The following is a 17,125-nucleotide window of genomic DNA, read 5'->3' as shown; positions in this document are numbered from 1 at the left end:
TTCATTACTCCACGATTAAAATTGTGGCCAGGAAGCTGTTCACAAACTCAAACAGGGGTGAAAACATAACCTCCTTCCAACTTCGTTGGCGGAGGTAAAAAATGGGAACAGATTGGGGCGCCAAAGGAACACTGGAGTCATGTCTACCGTACACCCCGCAAGGTTTATTGACAGCACTTAAACGCATTTTTAGGTTCCTCAAAATGCCAAGACCTCTTTAAAAATAATCTTGAAAGGTGGAAAAGATAACACCTTGAACTTTTCACCTTCTGGTGGCCTATTGGTAGCATCCTTGCCCTTTGATTGCCAGCCTGGGGGTTGAGTCCCGGTCAAACTCGTTAGTCCCTTTGGTCGCTGCAACCTCACCGTCCTTATGAGCGAAGGATGGGAGGGTTTAAGGGAGCCTATAGGTCTATCTTCTAAGGAGTCATGAGCAGCCATTGCCTGAACCTCCTTGGTCCTTGCTTGGGTGGAGAGGGGGATTGGGCGCTTATCATACGTATATGATAGGTAGTAGGTTGGCCAAGGCACCAGCCGCCCGTTGAAATACTACCGCCAGAGAGTTATGGGGTCCTTTGACTGGCCAGACAGTACTACGTTGGATCCTTCTCTTTGGTTACGGTTCTTTCTCTTTGCCTACACATACGCCGAATAGTCTGGCCTATTCTTAACAGATTCTCCTCTGTCCTCACACACCTGACAACACTGAGGTTACTAAACAATTCTTCTTCGCTCAAGGGGTTAACTACTGCACTGTATTTGTTCTGTGGCTACTTTCCTCTTAGTAAGGGTAGAAGAGACTCTTTAGCTATGGTAAGCAGCTCTTCTAGGAGAAGGACACTCCAAAATCAAACCATTGTTCTCTAGTCTTGGGTAGTGCCATAGCCTCTGTACCATGGTCTTCCACTGTCTTGGGTTAGAGTTCTCTTGCTTGAGGGTACAATCAGGCACACTATTCTATTTAATTTCTCTTCCTCTTGTTTTGTTAAAGTTTTCATAGTTTATATAGGAAATATTTATTTTAATGTTACTCTTCTTAAAATATTTTATTTTTCCTTCTTTCCTTTCCTTACTGGGCTATTTTCCCTGTTGGGGCCCCTGGGCTTATAGCATTTTGCTTTTCCAGCTAGGGTTGTAGCTTAGCAAATAATAATAATAATAATAATAATAATGTGGTCAGTCTCTAAGACATTGTATTGCTTGATAGTGCAATATCATGAGCAGCCTTTAAGCCTTTAAACAGAAAGAAGACCCCCTCTACAGATAAGACATAGACAAAACGATAAATTCAAGCTTTGTTTCTATCGGAAATCAGTAGCTCTAGATAAGGAAGTTCTTCATAAATATTAATAACAGGAGACTAGATAAGAAACTTGGGTATTCGAGTGGAGGGAAAATGAAAGATGAGCAAGATAGAGGGACGTATTGTTATCTACCTTCGGACACGATTGTGTTTGAATGCACAGGTTTCGCCCCAGTCATACTCGACCTCGTACAAGATGCCGAGAGCCAATTATGAACTTGCGTTTCTTAGGCATATTGCCCGTCATAAAAAAACCGACTTTTTCACCAGTGACTTGCACTCAAGGTGCCCTCAGTTCAACCCCTCTTATGACTTTATGGATTTCATTGGTAACACAGCCTTGCTATCCATTATGAGGGACAGATGAGTAAATGCCAAGTCATAAGCTAGACCTAGAAGATCCCATCTTGGGGTAAGAAAATGTGTTTAGGATAGCAGCTTACTTTCCGGCCTATAGAACGCTGTACGGTATTGTATACACCTGCATCCATTTTTGTGTATGTTCTCTATTCTCTTGTGAAATCTATATGGATATGATACAGTATTTCTCAATCATATTTATGGTAGATGGGTTATCTTCATAATCCTTTTATCTCTTTTTCAAACAGTAAGTTGACCAGCCTCAAACAGAAGGGCCAAGAGGGCCTTGGAAATAGATAAGGGTAACCGCTTCCCTTATCTATTTACTTATCAGGTTTCATCTTCATTCTCAAAACCTTCACTGGTTATATTATCTCTGTGTATAGTCCTGTTTATACAGTTAGCATTATTACTCTTTAATAGTTTATTTACTAGATTTGCTTATTATAATAAGAATCATATTGGTTATTATTTACTCCACTGTGGTGATCAGCCATTTCCAGCTAGTAGTTTTCTTGAATATCTTTAAAAGTTCTTGCCTACTTAGGTAATGACATACGAGGACGAATTACCGGCAAATAATCACCGAGTTCATAATGCACCAAACATCAAAAAATTATTTTGAATCTTATCGGATTGCCAAGGTCATCCGTACTGCATTCATAGTCTTGTCTGTATAAAGGATCTTTTTTTTTTCCTTTGCCTACACATACATCAATTAGTATGGGATATTCTCTACACATTCTCCTCTGTCCTCATACACACAACACTATAGCAGAAAAATTCTTCTTCACTCAGGGGGGTTAACTACTGCACAGTGATTGTTCAGTTGCCACTTTTCTCTTGGTAAGGGTAGAAGAGAGACTTTATGACAAACAGCTCTTCTAGGGGAAGGACGATACAAAATCAAACCATTGTTCTCTGGTCTTGGGTAGTGACATAACCTCTGTACCAGTGTCTTCCACTGTCTTAGGTTAGAGTTCTCTTGCTTGAGGGTACACTCGGGCACACTATTCTATGTTTCCTTATTTCCTTTCCTCACTAGGCAATTTTTACTGTTATACCCCTTATAAGGCTTATAGCATCTAGCTTTTCCAACTAAGGTTGTAGCTTAGCTAGTAATAATAATAATACAGTAATGTGATACTCTAATAAGGTTATAAATAATACATTTGTCAAATTGGATCCAAATTCCTAAGAGTTATCTTTTAACATGCAAACCTTATTGGGTGCATAAAACTTGCATACACATGTTCTTTTGTCCCTTCTTCCTCCTAACTTTATAATTCAACGCTGCTGTCTCCAGCCAGTGATCGTCATCTATTACCCCATGTCTGAGATTGATTTTCTTCTTCTATATATTGGTGTGCTACTGTTGTTAACACACATTTGGGTTCTCTTCAAATGTCATCTTAAATGTGTTATATATTAGAGTTGGTATGTTACATCTTCAAGTAAAGTCTAAGTAAGTTAACTATTTAAACCAGAAGGTACTTGTTCTGTTCTCACAGACAACTTCTTTCTCACGGGGCATGGTTGTGTTTACTCTTCATGAAAAATGTTACATTGCTGAGGTTTGGAAATCGCATCCTGCTTAGGATATGACTATGGCATTTCTCTCACTTCTCTTACTTCCACAATGACCTGTAGGTCATGTGTTTTAAACAAGTAATATCTAATATATTACATATATACTTTATAGTGCAATACTCTTTTTCTTTATTGTCTCCTATGCCATTTACTTTCACAATTCACAAGACCTCCCACTGGCTTGTGCAATTTACGAGATATCTCTAGTCTCTCTCTCTTTCCATTACTTTATCACTCACTGTTTGTAGTTACAAGTTACAAAACTAAGAGTAAACGTTCATCTTATGTCAGCTTTGTGCATACAATTTGAGATTGGGACCATAGAAATTGTCTGAGTTATGATTATTTAATAGCATTTTCCTCACCAGGCTTCGTCTTTAAAACGCAACGCCCTATGGGGAACTGCTTTCTAATGATCCCAGACATCTAGGAGTATTGATTCCATAAGCTTGTCCAATTATTTCTTTAATATAGTGTAGCGACTTGAAGATTTCACATTGCTGTATGAGTACAGTAATACCCCCACAGTTACAAACTTTATGAAATCCAATCTCAATTACCTACGTGACATTTGATGCAACGAAATCCGATCTTCACCATCTCGATGATATCCACTCGCCATAGTTACAGCTATTTTCCCTATAATTTCCCCCTTAGGATATTGTTTAATTTTCCCACTAAGTTTCATCATAACCTTTGACTTCATTCTTTTACTGTACTGGAATCAGAGCTGTGTTTCGGCACAACTGCCAACATCAAAGACTATACAACAAGCTCCCACTACACATTTGAAAGACTGAAGACATTCATTCTTTCATGAAGAAGCTAAAGACTTTCTTATTCTATACATGCTTCGATATTGTGGGATATGCTAGATGCCTAAGGATGCATACGATGAACTGATCTTGTAGGTCCTGTAGTGAGTAGAGTTCCCCAACGTGATAGGACAAGACAAACAGCCCTTAAAGTAAACTATTTGAGCAAACGCAAATCAAGCAGAGCTGCTCTAGTCTTGCAGCGAGACGAGAGAACTTCAACAGATGAAACTAGTATAGGGATCGCATATTTGTAATACCTAAGGAAGACTTATGGATATAACTTTACACATGCACCGTCCTTGCGCTGCAGCAACACGGCGAGCTCGGTCATGGATATTCATTGATTTGTAGAAACTAGGGCAAGTAAGGTCATTTACCAATCAATATTTAAGAAAGGAAATGGGAAGGGAGGTAAAGTTGTGTGTAACAAACATTTTCATCCAAGTAAATGGAGTGTGTATGGGGATGAAACCCGCTGATGAATAAGGACATAACATCCTAGTGTTGGGTGAGGAGGTACTACGAGTACTTGAGAATTAGTGATGGTGCATGGGTAAAGATTTACATCCACGCCACGCTTACTTACGATGTGACGAACGGGGGACTCACGCAATTAGTATACAGTACGTACCCTAATGAAATAGTAGGTCGCCTAGCTGTGGAAGTTTATAAGACAAATTATCTCATAAGTATAGTAATTTTAAGGCATCTACATGGAAAACTATCCACGACGCATGTTTAAAGGCCACTCGTGAATGGCAGAAGCAAAGGACAGAAACACTGCCCTAGCAAGCAGGACAATGCCCTAGAGACTGACCATATTACATATTATCATCGCCCAATACCCCTCTCCACCCAAGCTATGACCAAGGGGGGGCCAGACCAGGCAATGGCTGCTGATGGCTCGGCAAATAGACCTATAGGCTCCCCCAAACCCCTTAGCTCACAAGGATGGTAAGGTTGCAGACACTAATGGCACTAATGAGACTGAGCAGGACTCGAAGTTCCGATTGGCAAACATCAGGCAGAGATGTTACCAATCAGGCCACAACAACCCTAATAGGGCGATCAGGCCAGATGCAAGCTTACAGAGATGTCGGATCTTTTCGGTTTGAGTGCCTATCAAATTTAAATGTTTTTTTTATTCCAAAGTATGTATTTTGATGTGGAAAACCCTAAAATGATAACCATTTTGTGGAGAAATTATTTATTAACACTTAAATTGGCTTATATCAATCAATATCTTACTGAAATGCTGCGATTTCTCTGTGCGCTTTCTTGATTTTCAGGGCACTACTGAACCTATGAAAACCCACCTAACCTAGCATAGGGGCCCTGTATCCCTACCTAGGCCTACCGGGGGGGGGGGGGGGGGGCTCCGCCCCCCCCTAAAGGCCACAGTGATTTTCGGGACACTACCGAACCTAATACAACCCCCTAACCTAGGGCCCTGTACCCCTACCTAGGTCTAGCCCCTGCAACCCCCCCCCCCCTTACAGCCACTACCTATCACATCCATCAATAAATAATTTCTCCACAAAATGGTTATTATTTTTGGGTTTTTCCACATCAAAATACATACATTGTAATAAAAAAAACATGAAAATTCGATAGGCACTCAAACCGAAAAGACCCGAGATATCTTTAACTTCACTATCCTTGTAAGCTATAAATTAGGGGTTTGGGAAAGCATATAAACCTGGTGAGTCATCAATAGCCATTACCTGGCCCTCCCTGGTCCCAACTTGGGTGGAGGGTCAGTCTCTAGTACATTATCATGTAACCCTTAAACCCTATAACTCTCCTTCCAAATAAAAACCTTACATAATTAGCAGGCAACTTCAAAAGCCCATCAATTAGATAACTATCACTTCAAAAAAGATAAGAAATTATCTTGTTTACGTTTTTGTCTCAAGGCCACGTGCCCGATTCCCCCCCCCCCCCCGGTGGACATAAACCTGACCTTGGCTTTGACAGAGTTACTATGCGGTCTTGGCTACAAATACCCAAGACAGAGGGAGACAGGGAGTACTAAATCAAGGTCCCCCCCACCCCCCCCCCCCTGTTTACGTAAGGACAAAAAGGACAATACTCCTGAAGGAGTCTCAAGTTACTTCGTATCCTAAAAGATCCAACATTTTCCTCTGATCGTCGAGACGAGGCCCAATGTGTCTGTCGGAGAAGGCATCTGCTTGTGGGAGCAAAGAGCTGTTGAATACAGCTGTATTCGTCGATATACATCGTATGTGGTTGCCCACATACGCCTGTAGGTCGAGGGATGATCTGGAGGATGCGGAAGGGCGCTGCCCTTCGAAGGATCTGAACGAAGGGCATCTCCTTGCCCTGCTGAGTCGAACCCCTGCCCTCAGCATTTTATTTGAGCTCTGGGGGCGATGCGTATATTGTCAGTTATGTCTTTATACTTAAATAAACTCTATATGAACAATTATAATTCACTTGTTCACTTATAATGTAATTGTTCACTTTTGTAAGTATTTATACTTTAAAGACGTAGTAGAACAAGTGACGCACGTGTACACGGAACGGCTATCCAAATAGAACTGGTTCGCGTGTAGAAAAAAAAATAGGATCGTTCGACTGAAAAGTTGCCAGATAGAAATATTTTTCATATTTTAATTTAATTTTCATATTGTATCGTTTAGAATTTTTATTAAAATTTTAATATATTAAAAAGTAATATGACTTTAAGGACTCGTTTTTATACATTATATTAATCTTATTATTCATTTTTACAAATAAATTAGATTACAAAATCAATTAAAATGCCAAAATTATAAATTTAATCGAAATAATTTGAAAATATAAGATAAAACATAAATGCTTCACTTACAACTTACATGTCTTCGAATAAATCACATTCAATGTTGTTTTTCAATACAGATATTTGATAAATCGCCAAGAAATCCATCTATTTTAGAATGGAATAATAGATTTAAATTATTTATATACAATATGGCACTAGTGGTCACCACACCTTCCATCTCGACCAATCAAAATGCAACATATTTTTTAATGACCAATGAGATGACAGAGATAAGCCAAGCCCCCATAAGACAGTATATTTGGTAATAATTATATATAATTTATGTAATTTTATTGAATTATATAATTTATTTTAAATTACTAGCTCATATTGAGTTTTTGTATTGAATTATAATAAAGAGGCCTTGTTTTATGGGCATATTGTGAGGTAGGTCTAAGGTTCAAATAGGCCTATAGTTTTGAATATAATAATCTGTATATCATAAATACAATTATTTTTGTAAATAACAAATAAAGTACGACGTTTTATTTATTCTTAAATACTTAAACACTTTTTTTAAAGGTTACAGGGTACGATCAAACACATTCCGTTGCACGTGAACTTGCCATGGCATAAACTACCCCTGTATCCGAAAGCTATCATTATATACCACGGCTTCGGTTAAATATTAACCAAACCACATACAGTAAGTGCAGAGTTGCAGAGACTGTATGCGTGTTGCACATTGAAGTTTATTGCATGATCAATATCATTAATGGTAGCCAAGAATGCGAAGTACGATGCCAGTGGAGTGAATAATTCATTGGTCGACGCCTAGACTCGGGTATGTGTTCGAACGCCGTGGTTTCATTTTGTGGTGTTGGGGGGAAACTATAGGTGGAAATTTTTACTTCGTTTTAATCTCTCTCTCTCTCTCTCTCTCTCTCTCTCTCTCTCTCTCTCTCTCTCTCTCTCTCTCTCTCTCTCTCTCTCTCTCTCTCTCTCTCTCTCTCTCAGAGGCCTTTGTCCTGCTGTAGATTAGTTTCGGCTGAAGATTATATATATATATTATATATATATATATATATATATATATTATATATATATATATATATATATATATATATTATATATATATATATATATATATATATATATATATATATATATATATATATATAAGATAGAAAAAAAAAACAAAGAAAGCAGAAATGTGGGACTGAAAATTAATATGAGTAAAACTAAGAAAATGGTCAATGAAAATGACGAGAGATGATACATTGGAGTTTTGGGCGAGCCTCTAGAGATTATTAGGGAATATACACAATTAATAAAACTGACAGTAAGTGTTTCCACAGGCACAAGACCAAAATTAAAAGAATAATAAACATTTGGTAAACGAGATGAGATTATGAAACTTAAAATGCCATTTTCTCTAAAAATAAAAGTATTCAATCAAATGGGTCCTACAAGTATTAAATTATGCATCATAAACTTGGAGCATCACTAGAGGAGAGAGAGAGAGAGAGGAGAGAGAGAGAGAGAGAGAGAGAGAGAGAGAGAGAGAGAGAGAGAGAGAGAGAGAGAGAGAGAGAGGAGAATTAAAAGTGGTTTCAGCAAAATGTCAGCATATATGTCGAGAAACTCAGCAATAATCCATATTATACTAATTTGTAAGCATAAAAAGGCTATCTAAAGTAATAACTATTTTTATAAGTTTCTTGATAAAAACATTGGTTCTGTATATCATATTTTATTTAATCAATGTAAGTATTATATGGACAAATTAAATATTATCAAATATTTAATTGGCAGTTCCTTGCAACTTCAAGCCTTTATGGTGCCAATTGTTATTTTGAGAAGGAATTTTAAATTAAATGATTATTTCAAGAACATCTTACGATTACGATAAAATCGGAAGGTTGATTTGTTACATAATACAGGAATAATTATGAAACATGAATTGAGAGAGAGAGAGAGAGAGAGAGAGAGAGAGAGAGAGAGAGAGAGAGAGAGAGAGAGAGAGAGATTCGTTAGTTCTAATCACTTTTAATTATTTTGTAATAGAAAGAGAACAACCCTCCCTCTCGGTTGTTCTCTTTCTATTACAAAATAATTAAAAGTGATTAGAACTAACGAATCTCTCTCTCTCTCTCTCTCTCTCTCTCTCTCTCTCTCTCTCTCTCTCTCTCCGGTATCAATTTTGGCAACTAGAAACCCTGGCCTGTTCTTAACCTGGCTATTCAATTAGGAACTTCAGTTGCTATGGTACCTGAAACATGTTCTCCTTACGTAATCTAAATGAGAGAGAGAGAGAGAGAGAGAGAGAGAGAGAGAGAGAGAGAGAGAGAGAGAGAGAGAGAGAGAGAGAGAGAGAGAGAGAGATTCGTTAGTTCTAATCACTTTTAATTATTTTGTAATAGAAAGAGAACAACCCTCCCTCTCGGTTGTTCTCTTTCTATTACAAAATAATTAAAAGTGATTAGAACTAACGAATCTCTCTCTCTCTCTCTCTCTCTCTCTCTCTCTCTCTCTCTCTCTCTCTCTCTCTCTCTCTCTCTCTCTCTCTCCGGTATCAATTTTGGCAACTAGAAACCCTGGCCTGTTCTTAACCTGGCTATTCAATTAGGAACTTCAGTTGCTATGGTACCTGAAACATGTTCTCCTTACGTAATCTAAATGAGAGAGAGAGAGAGAGAGAGAGAGAGAGAGAGAGAGAGAGAGAGAGAGAAATATGCATAGCATTTTTTTAATATTATTTTACCATTTACATTCTTAGGATTCTTCAAAACACATTTCTGTCAAGAATCCATACTGACACTTAGAGCCAAGGTAAAGCCTAGACCTATGATTATGTATATAGAGATATATAATTCATCATACATATATTTGCTTCCCTATCATATGTAGATTATGTATTATATGTAAATGAAGCCTGATAATAAATATTTCTATATAAAAGAATTGATTAAACATATTTATTGATAAAATAACAAACTGGTTGTCAAGACACGGTGCGTGATAGTGCATATTATGACCGTGGAGTATAATTCGTTTCGATAACAAATTTTTCTTGTATATAGGAAAAAATTGAAGAAATATGTACGATTACATCAAAATTATATTTAGATAATATTCATGAATATTTTTTTGGATATAATTAACAATTTAGAAAAAACAAGGTATAGACCTATACAGAAAATAAGATTTAGCCTACTATCAAATTTAAGTAAATAAGTAAGAATATAAGTGATCACTTCGTAAATTACTTTTTAAAAAGTTATCGTATTATTATAAAATGACTCAGACTTGCAGGAACAAATAAATACAGACTTGCAAGAACAACTAAATGAACAGGAAGAAATGCAGAACATCCAATAAGAATTATACAGATATTTTTGGCAGGACTTCTCATGCCAATACTCGTCTACAACGTGTCTGTATCCGAGAGAGAGAGAGAGAGAGAGAGAGAGAGAGAGAGAGAGAGAGAGAGAGAGAGAGAGAGAGAGAGAGAGAGACGGTGGATTGACAAACTGAGAAATTTTGCTGGTATAGCTTGCTATAGAAAGACCATAAACAGATGCGCGTGGAAGGACATGTCTGAGGCCTTTGTCCTGCACTGGACTAGCAATGGACAGTGATGATGATAAAAATTAAAAATAGGATTCAATACGAAAATAATATTATTGAAATATTTTAGAAAATGGCGCTTTTTGAGCGGTAACTGATCTAGATAGCTATGAAATAACATTATTAAATTACATTAGATATAATATGGTCATAATTCTAATTTGATTTAAGAAATAAAAAAAAAATAATCAATGAAAAATTAAATAAAATACTAAAGATTGTAATCGAGTGTAGGTAGGGACGGACGAACATGACTATCAAAATTTAATTAATATAATAACATACCGTTATTACGTCAAAATAACGTTGAATTGATATAATTTATAACATATTATTAATGATTTTATCAATTATCTAAGAAATATTCTATAGAATAAGTAAAATATCGGATAAGAAAATAACAGATACATCATTTTGTGGCGGATAGGTATGGGCCAAGAAAATCTCAATTAACTTAATATATCAACGTTATTACGTTTAAATAATGATAGATTGATGTAATTTAAAGTATATTAATCATTATTTTACTAATCAATAAAGAAATATACCATAAAATAACTAAAATACGAGTAAATAATCTAACAGACACATCATCTTATGGCGGATAGGTATCCGGCCAAGTAGGGACGCAATAGCGCTACTTTACTCATGCGCGTCGATCAGCTGTTTAGCAAAACATTGCGTCGTCGTAGATTCTCCCGAAGTCGGAACTCCGTCTGGAATATTCCTAATTTTTCCCCCGTCGGAATTCCCATGAATCATGGGCGGGAGCACTTCTAGGTTGAAGAGATGGATGGGGAATGAGGAGGAAGAGTCTGACGGGTGTGAGAAGGCCGTGAAGAGATTGGCGACGCCCTTTGTCTATACGAGGAGAGGGTAAGGGGGCTCTTTTTTGGGGACTGGAGTGAATAAATTGCGTAATATTTTAGGTACCCAGATGTTTTTGGAATTGGCGGTTTTAATTAAATTTTTTGTTATCAATTTTGGTTTTTATTTATTTTTATTTGTTATATTTTTATTAAATACAGTGCAGGTAGCTTATCTAATAAGTAGGCGATAGGCTAGGTTAGTTATAAGTAGCCTATCATATTCTTTTGTAATTGGCTGTGTTATTTATATTTTTATATTAATATTTGGTTTCATTTATGTTTATTTGTTATGATTTTGTTATATTTGGTACTGGTAGCTTATATATCAAGTAGGAAATAGGCTAGCTATCTATAAGTAGCCTATCGTGGTTTTTTGTAATTGGCTGTTATAATTAAATGTTTTGTTATTAATTTTGGTTTTTATTTATTTTAATTTGTTATATTTTTGTTATCTGTGCAGGTAGCTTATCTAATAAGTAGGAGATAGGCTAGTCTAGCTCTAAGTAGCCTATTGTAGTTTTATCAGTATTTTGTAATATCCAATTTAATTGTATTTCCGATATTTTTGGAGTAATAGTTTAACCTAAACAACTGTTAATATCCTATAAATTTGCCTATTTAAATATTGCGTAATTTAAAATTGTATGTCACCCAATGTCAGTGTATGTAAAACTTTACCCGTGTGCCTATCTAAGATACATCCCATTATACGGAGATTGAGATTCTAGATGAGTTTAGGTATATATTAATTTTAACTATGCACAACTTTCCTCTTAATTTATAGCTTATTATTAAATAACTGACGTTCTTGATGTATTCATACGTAATTTGAACAATTTTCATGAAAATATTTAGCAGAAACCTGTATTTTCCAAATCATAGACATTTTAATACTCTAAAGGTTACGACTGATGAACCATATTTTAAAAGGGAATCAAACTTAGGTTCCTTGCCTAATCTAGCCAAGGACTTTTATCCTCACCGACCATCCGAAATTATTTTTCCAGATATTTCCGAGTTTAAACCATCTTTTAAACTGGAAATTATGGTTTGAAGGAGATTAATGTTGAAATTATTCTAAATGCCAATAAAGTCACTAGTAACACTTCATATTCTCACAAAAATCTATATGCCCCCATGTTCGAAATGGTACCAGTTTGCTGATGTCGAAGCTAGCATCCCTTTAGATATGTAGTAGGCTTGACCAATTAAAAGTTACATGATTAAAAAATCTCCAATTGGCGATAGCAAATAGCTGCATGACTAATAGTACAGAAAGGGTTGCTGTGGCCTGATTTGTAACGGCTCTGCATGGTGATCGCCGGACGAGGGTTTCCCGCTAAGACTTGTTAGTTCCTGTAGGGTCTGCAACCTCACCATACTTGTGAGCTAAGGATGGTGGTTTTTGGAGGAGCTTATAGGTCTATCTGCTGAGTCATCTTCATCCCTTGCCTGGCCTTCCCTGGTTGTAGCTTAGGTGGAGAGGGGACATGGTTGCTAATCATATGATATAGGGCATTGTCACTGTACTTTGCTTCTGCTATTCATGAGCAGCCTTTAAACCTTTAAGTGGGAAATCAAAGTCGGGACATGCATCACATGTTGGTAATTTTATGAGCCCTGCTCACAAGCTTCCCGCGGCAGAGGGGTTGTGGTAGCCGATTGGAAATATCCCTGCCTGGAAAATTCCTGATGAGCAAAATTTACTCTTAAACCCAAGCTGCTAACAGAGAGTTTTACGAATTTGCCATTCGGTAAAAGTTTAAATTTTTCGCATACAATAATGAACTTGTTCAGTCTTACATATTGTAGTTCTGTAATTGGTCAGAAATATAGATGAAAATAGAGAGACTGTCACAGATCCTATATTATATTCAATTGGTTTTTCAGATCTATGTTCTTCGACGAAGACGGCGATGTCGCCCACGAATTCTACGAAGAAGTTCCGCCCCTGCGGCGCGGCGTGAAGGCAACTATGAAGCGAATACTGACAAACTTAACTCCACAGGTAAGTTGTCTAGTAATCCATTTGCTATCTAGATTGCAAAATACATCACATTTATAACTCTCAGTGACTAGTAAGATTGTATTATTATCATTACTAGCTAAGCAACAATCCTAGTTGGAAAAGCAGGATGCTATAAGCCCAAGGGCTCCAACAGGGAAAATAGCACTGTGAAGGCTAGTAATATACTGTAGTTATATTCTGCTGATATTTAGAGCTCTCACAAAAGTTTTTGTAAGCATACATGGCCTTCCTCTGTCTTGAATTAGAGTTCTCTTGCTTGAGGGTACACTCGGGCATGTATTTCTATCTTATTTATCATCCTTTTGGTTTTTTTAAGCTTTTATAGTATATATATGAAAAAACTAATTTAATGTTGTTTCTGTTCTTATAATATTTTATTTTGATCGTTTGTTACTTCTCTTGTAATTTATTTATTTCCTTGTTTCCGTTCTTCACTGGGTTATTTTTCCCTGTTGGATCCCTTGGGCTTATGCTTGCTTTTTCAACTATAGTAAAAAAATTTTAGAGAGGCACATTTGCACCAACTCACAGCGGTGCCCTTTTAGTTCGGAAAAGTTTCCTGATCGGTGATTGGTTGAACAAGCGATCAGGAAACTTTTCCTTGCTAAAAGGGCACCGCTGCGAGTCGTTGCAAATGGGGCTCATTAAACGAAATTGACTATAGGGTTGTAGCTTAGCTTATCATGATAATAATAATAACAACATTTATGCCACGGTTTCCTGTCCAAGAACAGTCGCTAGTTGACCAGTCTATCTTCTTATCCTGCCCTGTATATGCACACCAATTCTTCTAGATTAAAGCATTTCAGACCCTTGGAATTTGAATGTCGTTGAAGCTTAAAACTTTGGACTTTGTGTTAATATTATGTGGTTGATGGGGATTAAAAAATTTTGAGGTCATTTGTTTAATTGGATAGGATAGAAACTTGTATATGCAGAGTGAGGGAAAGGTCATATCTAGATGTCAAAGGTCAAATGAGTTGATTGGCGTGTGCGGAGGTGCCTGTCAGGTGGTAACCGAGAGGCTAGATGAATGCAGCTAAACTATTAAACGGACATCGAGCTTATATACTAGAACTTGCGAGTAAGAATGTGACAAAGATTCAAACAAAATCATGAACTTTGAAGACTATACTGTTTGGTTTATTAACAGTGCCGGGAAGAACGAGTGATAAGATAGCAATAAAAACCGATACAGTATACGAGCGTGTATGAAACACGTGCTGTACAGTTGCCACTAGAAGGGCACTGCATTTTTGTCAAAGGTATAAGTAGGACAGTAAATACAACAAACTTATCTCATTGGTGTCTTGAACAAAGAATTTATCTTGCAACTAGTTAAGAACTCGAGGTATAACTTTGCTGTAAAATATTAATTGTTATTTTTTCTATTTCGTGTATCTGTTTCCCACATTTAATACTTGTTTATCTTTTCCAGGGCGAGGTGAGACTACCGTTCCCCTGCCTGAACGTAGACTTCCCAATCGTCCTGTACCAAGACAGCTGAGACACGGCGAGCCACTGTCCCGTGACTTAATCCAGTGGAAATCCCCACCCCCCTCCTTCCTGTGGTGTGAGAGACTGATTTCGGCCGGAATCTTTTCCTCCCTCCCCCCCATTAGACGGATACCATTGCGTTTAAGTTCCCCCAAATTGTGTTGTGAAAGGAAAATGACTTTTGTATACACAAGGATACATAATTAATTCTTCATAATGAAGCCAGAAAAGCGATGGTTGCGTACACTAAAGAGAATCTCCAAGAGACGACCTCTTTCCCCTGTCCTACCCCCTTCCTCCCCCGACCCGAGTGGTCAGTCATGTTGTATTCCAGCCCTACCCCCAGATGTATATTTATATATGTTATATTCCCTCCCACCACCCCAAGGAGTTATCCGCCTTTAGCTGTCGTCGAAATGAGTTTATCATTAAGGAAGTACCTTCAACTCCGCTCGAGTAGAGTCGGAAATATGCTCGCTGTTCGACCACGTCCCGGACAGGTTGAGGAAGCCTGCGAAGGAAAATGAAAAGATGGCCGACTCTAGTGTTTGGGTTGTCCCCGTGGAACTCGATAGCTCGTCGGGCGTCAACAGGAAGGAACAATCGTTCCTGAAGTGTGCGATGGTGAGAGGATGTTCGGACTGTCCCGGCGGAACTTGTCAACTCTGTCTATTGTTTGAGTTGTCCCCGTGGAACTCGATAGCTCATTTGCCATCAAGCGGAAGGAATAATCACTCCTGAAATTGTGTGTAAGAGCAAGAGGGAAAAAATACATTTTGTAGTTACATGACTTGGTTCTGTATATTTTGGTGATCGATACACGTTAATTCACGAAGATGTTCTTTTTTATTTATTGAAATATACAGAAGTTTTAATTAATATCCAATACAGTACTGTATGAGTTTAGATAGGTTTTATTAAATGTATGGGTTTATTGATAGGTTTACTCAATGTATATTAGAATTATAATAGATTTCCTTTTTATTTCCATTAATGAGGTTTCTATATAGGTAGCTCTTTCTTTTCTCTATTCTTAAACCTTTTATGTAATGAGGTACAATCATGAAATTGTTAAAGCATACTTAATACTGTTTTGAGAAAACACTTCACTTTGACCACAGACTTGGCCCTGTCTCGCCGGGAATCGTCAATGAGAGCGCCAATAAGGAACAGAACCGTCGTCCCCTTTTCTTACCGCGGTTATTAGAGTTTTGTGTGCCCTCACGCGTCGCTTGCGGATCGGTACGGGGGGTGTTTGCCGCGTCGTTCACTTTCCAAGCCGATTGTGTGTGTAATACATCGTATATACATTACTCTCCTAATAAGATATTACTCTTGACTTGTCACACTGTACTCTCGCAAGACCTCGTGGCTGAATATAACTTTATTTCATCCATATCTCTCCACTCTTTGACCTACTATTGAATGATGGCGTACAGCACGTATATATATATATATCTATAGTAATGAAATAAATCTTATGGCTAAATCAGAGCTGTGTATGAACACTATATATTAACCCACAAGAAACGTATCTATTCACCCAATTTTTGTAAAATCTTAATCCTTTTAAGAACTCTCCCACTCACGATCTCAATCGATATCCCCCAAAGAATAGATTTCCTATTTAATCCTAGAGCCGCCACCTATATATATATTTGTATATATGCCTATACAGTACTATATTGTGAAGTGTCTACAGTATTATTAAGAGAAGCAAATTGTTTGTGGTGTTGTGATGTATAGATTATACAGTTATGATTTCCTCCACTACACGTAGGTAAGTAAATTGAAGAAAAAAAATGTTGAGTTTCTGGAGCTAGTAGCTTTGTTGATGATGCATATTTCCATATTTATGGTGATGTAATGTTTATATGTTCCACAATGTTTATATAAAAGAAATGGGCGATGCAGGATGTTTCATTTGACCTTTCCTTTCTCTTGGATATTGCGATGTGTGGTTGACCGGAGTCCCAGGTATTGCCGAATGGTGGGGCGGGTCCGTACGAACCAAAGTCGTATCCTGTCTCGTCTAATAGATTATGTTGCAGAAATAAAAATGGTAACCTCGTGTTCTAAATACAGTACTGTAAACTAGAGATACAGTGAGAGTTCAGATACTGTACTACCGCTAGAGATTTATTGGGTCTTGACTGGCCAGACAGTACTACACTAGCTCCCTCTCTCTGGTTATGGCTTATTTTTCATTTACATGCACTGAATAGTCTGGCCTATTGTTTCCACATTCTCCTCTGCCCTCATACA

At 37.3% G+C, this 17,125-nt stretch overlaps 2 protein-coding genes across 2 annotated transcripts in view; one reads left to right on the top strand and one right to left on the bottom strand.

Moving 5' to 3' along the window:
* Window positions 1-6,645, bottom strand: part of LOC137618807 (glycine dehydrogenase (decarboxylating), mitochondrial) — a 32,202-nt gene extending 25,557 nt beyond the window's left edge. The window contains exon 1 of the mRNA XM_068349013.1: window positions 6,186-6,645. Within this exon, the coding sequence (XP_068205114.1) occupies window positions 6,186-6,443 (258 nt within the window). The 5' untranslated portion in view covers window positions 6,444-6,645. The remainder of the gene's footprint in view (window positions 1-6,185) is intronic.
* A 4,460-nt stretch (window positions 6,646-11,105) lies between these two features.
* LOC137618806 (tumor suppressor candidate 2-like) lies at window positions 11,106-16,771 on the top strand. Its single transcript, XM_068349012.1, has 3 exons — window positions 11,106-11,341; window positions 13,225-13,342; window positions 14,802-16,771. Exons 1-3 carry the CDS (start codon window positions 11,226-11,228, stop codon window positions 14,868-14,870), a joined length of 303 nt encoding a protein of 100 aa, XP_068205113.1. The 5' UTR covers window positions 11,106-11,225; the 3' UTR covers window positions 14,871-16,771.
* Window positions 16,772-17,125: the final 354 nt, after the last annotated feature.

The sequence above is a fragment of the Palaemon carinicauda genome, chromosome 25 (assembly GCF_036898095.1).
Source record: "Palaemon carinicauda isolate YSFRI2023 chromosome 25, ASM3689809v2, whole genome shotgun sequence".
Classification (NCBI taxonomy): Eukaryota; Metazoa; Arthropoda; class Malacostraca; order Decapoda; family Palaemonidae; genus Palaemon; species Palaemon carinicauda.
Note: the sequence above shows the minus strand (reverse complement) of the source record. Positions and strands in the feature narration are given on the sequence as shown.

Bases quoted from the DNA above. Each gene is read 5' to 3' on its own strand.
- LOC137618806 (XM_068349012.1), top strand. From the start codon at position 11,226: ATGGGCGGGAGCACTTCTAGGTTGAAGAGATGGATGGGGAATGAGGAG. The intron at 11,342-13,224 runs GTAAGGGGGCTC...TTGGTTTTTCAG, and splicing joins TTTGTCTATACGAGGAGAGG to ATCTATGTTCTTCGACGAAG. The intron at 13,343-14,801 runs GTAAGTTGTCTA...TATCTTTTCCAG, and splicing joins TGACAAACTTAACTCCACAG to GGCGAGGTGAGACTACCGTT.